At 30.9% G+C, this 3,754-nt stretch overlaps 1 protein-coding gene across 1 annotated transcript; it reads right to left on the reverse strand.

Moving 5' to 3' along the window:
• Positions 1-449: 449 nt before the first annotated feature.
• On the reverse strand, positions 450-2,644 carry LOC105434399 (probable xyloglucan endotransglucosylase/hydrolase protein 7). Its single transcript, XM_011656790.2, has 4 exons — positions 2,391-2,644; positions 1,213-1,313; positions 949-1,145; positions 450-860 (listed from the first exon to the last, which is right to left on the reverse strand). The coding sequence occupies exons 1-4, from the start codon at positions 2,578-2,580 to the stop codon at positions 467-469; spliced, it is 882 nt and encodes a 293-aa protein (XP_011655092.1). The 5' UTR covers positions 2,581-2,644; the 3' UTR covers positions 450-466.
• Positions 2,645-3,754: the final 1,110 nt, after the last annotated feature.

The following is a 3,754-nucleotide window of genomic DNA, read 5'->3' on the forward strand; positions in this document are numbered from 1 at the left end:
TATATATATATATATATATATATATCGCTTTTAAAACTAACATCGAAATTAAATATTTGTTTGAAATCTTAAATCTATGAAAGAAACAGAGGCTTTAAAGTAAAAATTACATTATGACGAAACACTATGTCATAATTATATGAGTTTGAGTTCTAATACCGTTAGAACGAAATATGAAATCGAGAAGAAATCAAATCTTTAATTAAACTCATGAAATAGAACATAGAAAAAGATAATTAAATACATATACATATATATATATATACTCTTTACCCAAAAGTAAAAAGGCCAAACACAACCTATGTAATAAAAAAAAACCCACGTTTAGCTTTTGTTTGATCGTTGGCCCCCCACCCAGCTTCAACAATACATCCTCATATATATGAAACACACATCAATATTTTATATATAGTTTTTTTATATGTATATATGTGTATAGATAAATATTATTCCACCACACTTCAAATTAAAGATTGTCCAAAGCACACTCGGGCGGGGTTTGAGGGTAACGAGACTTGTCGGTGCAATAGTCATAGATCATATGATTGGCTTTGACCCATTGGTAATTTTTTGCTTGGGCAGGGCTTAAAGTCCTATAGGCAGTCCCTTCCCACCAATTGTTGGGGTTTGAAGGGCAGTTTGCTGGCCCTGGGACAGGGCAACCCTCGATGTCAAAGTCCTTGTAATATGCATAGAATGGGGCTTTCTTCCAATCAATCTTCTCCAAACCACCTCTTGTGGCCCAGTCATCCGCTTCCCATAGTGTTGAATACACTCCCATTGGTTGTAACTTTGGATATGGGATCCCTTTCTCTTCGTGGTTCTTATATACCCTTATTGGGATATCATCCACACCAAATCTGCACTCCTCATATAACATTCATCTCATCATCTCATCATCTTATCTATATATATATGTATATAGATAACTTGTTAATTAACACTTACATGATTAGCCAACGAGTCCACATGATTGAATAAGTATGGAAATCAGCTGCAGGGTCGAACCACAAGTTCACCCTTTGCTCTCTATCACCCTTTCCATGAGCATATATATTAGTTTGAACTGTGTATGGTTGTCCACTCCTATTTCCCAAGAACTCAAAGTCTAATTCATCCCGTATTGTGTCCGTGTCTGAGTTCATCTGCACAATTTATTTATTATTAAAATTACATTCATTATAATTATTTGTTTTTATAATGCTAACTTACGTAAAATGCAGTCACTGTTCCTGCCGAGTCGCCAGGAACCAACTTTATTTTCATGCTCACTTTTCCAAACAAGTATTGCCGCCTCGACGCAAACCCACAGCCTAAAAATCCATCAAACATATTCGGCTTCAAGTTTTCTTTTCAACTAATCTTAAATCTTATTCTAAATTAATGAGCATCCATGCATTTAAAATTTTCAATACACAGTCCTTCAACAAAATCTAGTAACAAAAGAATGATACATCAATGCACAAATAATTCAATTGATATATGTTCAAACCCCATCCTGATTATATGTGTAATAAATGCATTCTTTTTCAAGTTTTTATGTCAATTGGTAGTTTATCACGAGGAATATATTGTCACTGTCTATTTCAACAGGTAACATCCCTTGATGATTGTAGTGATAAAGATTTTTATGAACATTTATTCACTTCAAATTAGCTTATTTGTTCCAATCAATTTAGAAGGTTCTCCACCATCAAACATTATGTTTCTCGGTCATTTTGTGTTTTATTGTTTAACTTTAAGATAAGATTTAGATTTTGTGATTTTGTGAGAATTTATACTTTTACTGTAAATTTTTGCATTAAAAAAGAAATTGCTTTTGTTTCAACTCAAGATAAAAACATTTTAAAACTTTTTTCCTAGGATTAAAGATATTAATGCAACAAATGGAAGTCCAGAACTTATATTAACAAAAGTGCTAATGGTTCCTGTCTATCGATATATATATATAATCTAATAGTAAAAAATTTTATATCTTTTTTTATTAAGTTTAAAGCTTTTTTATTAAGTTTAGGGTCTATTTGAAACGAAGCACTGTAAATTTAATTTTCTTTCTAGTAAGACTTTTTTAATATTAATTTTCAGGGTGTTTTTTTTTTTTAATTTTAAAAAATAGCACTGTTTCTAAATATTCACATCCAATTGTTAGGGAAAATGCTAAAACAAAAGCTCATAAACAAGAGAAATATGTTAAATATTGATATAAGAAATGTATGAGGATCCATCAATTTCAACTTAGATTGATGGATTTTTTGTCAGTAGTGTTGTTATTCGAAACAATTTACTTTTATTTATAAAAAATTGAGGACCATCCAGCCAAAAAAAAAAAAAAAAATAGTGACCTAAAAAGAGTTTGGAATGACATTGTGTATATAATATAAACAAATTACCAGAACTTTGGTCGAGAACAAGTTGTATTCCCCTTCCACCATCAAGTTGCCTTACATGGTTATCCGCCCAAGTGACCCTAAAATCCTCAAGAAAAGTGGCTGGCCGTCCTGAAACAACAATGGACAATGCAACAACATACATGCAAATTACGAATAAACCAATGACATCGAAACCTCTCAGTCCCTTCATTGCCGCCTATCCCAATATACTTTTCTTCTTTTAATTGTAAAATAGAGAGATATGGAGAAAGAACAAATAACAAGAGGGTTTTATAGATAGGGAGAGGGGAAGCAAATGGGTCAGTAAGATTAATGAGGAATCAAAATGGGTAAATGCCTTAAGCTTTGCGACAGCTAATAACAAGCCGTAGTTAGGGCCTACTTCAATGGTGATACTACTGTTTGCCAATCACCTTCTTTGCAGCTTCTTCATTCACTAAAATACAGCTTTTATATGTTACTCAATTTAGTTGTACAAACACTGTGGCTTTTTATATGCCTCTTTTCATAACTCTTTTGTCTTCAGTTTTCTGTAATTTCTATAAATAAAAAAAAAAAAAGACATTCTAAACTTACTTCTTTTGATATAATAAATATATCAGTTTTCTGTAATTTTTATGATTTTTTATAACGTTGAAAATTGGGACAATTTTTACTACGGATTCTTTGACTCATTAGCTATATGCTTATTTATTAGAAAAGAAAGAAGATGAGTGGAAGACAAACAAAGAACTTCTTCATTCAATTGTTCAATCAATTGTTGAAAGATATTAAAAAAGGCTATATTTTACGAGACCTTAGCGGGACTCAAATGTGATATTGGCGATAAGATGCTTCCAAGACAGCCTTCTATTTATTTTTTCTTTTGGTTTTGAACCAGGAATGAATATTTTAAATCGATATTAGGCTTTTTTTTATATATATATATATATAGTTTTGGACAATTAATGATCATTTTAAACCACAATCTAGTATTGAGTCGAGAGATTTAATATTAGATGAGTTTTTTTTTTATTATTATCTTTTTTATTTTAGAGAAATGTCGTTAGCATAACAATAGATATACTAAATCGCATGTCAAATATGTTAGCAAAAAAGCAGATATACCAATTCGTTTGTTAAATATGACAAGCACAAAAATAGATATGCTAAATAACTTATTAGAGATACATATTTAAGAAGTATTTGATGCTATCAGTATCTGATATGGATATTCTTTGCCTCACATGAGGTATTTGTGTTTCATATATAGTACATAAACATCCTATGCCATAAAAATTGTTATAGATTGTTTGTGTGTGAATTTGGACCTGGAAGAACTACGCCAAAAGAAGATAGATACAAGATAAGGTGCATTTGTCTAA

The sequence above is a fragment of the Cucumis sativus genome, chromosome 1 (assembly GCF_000004075.3).
Source record: "Cucumis sativus cultivar 9930 chromosome 1, Cucumber_9930_V3, whole genome shotgun sequence".
NCBI lineage: Eukaryota > Viridiplantae > Streptophyta > Magnoliopsida > Cucurbitales > Cucurbitaceae > Cucumis > Cucumis sativus.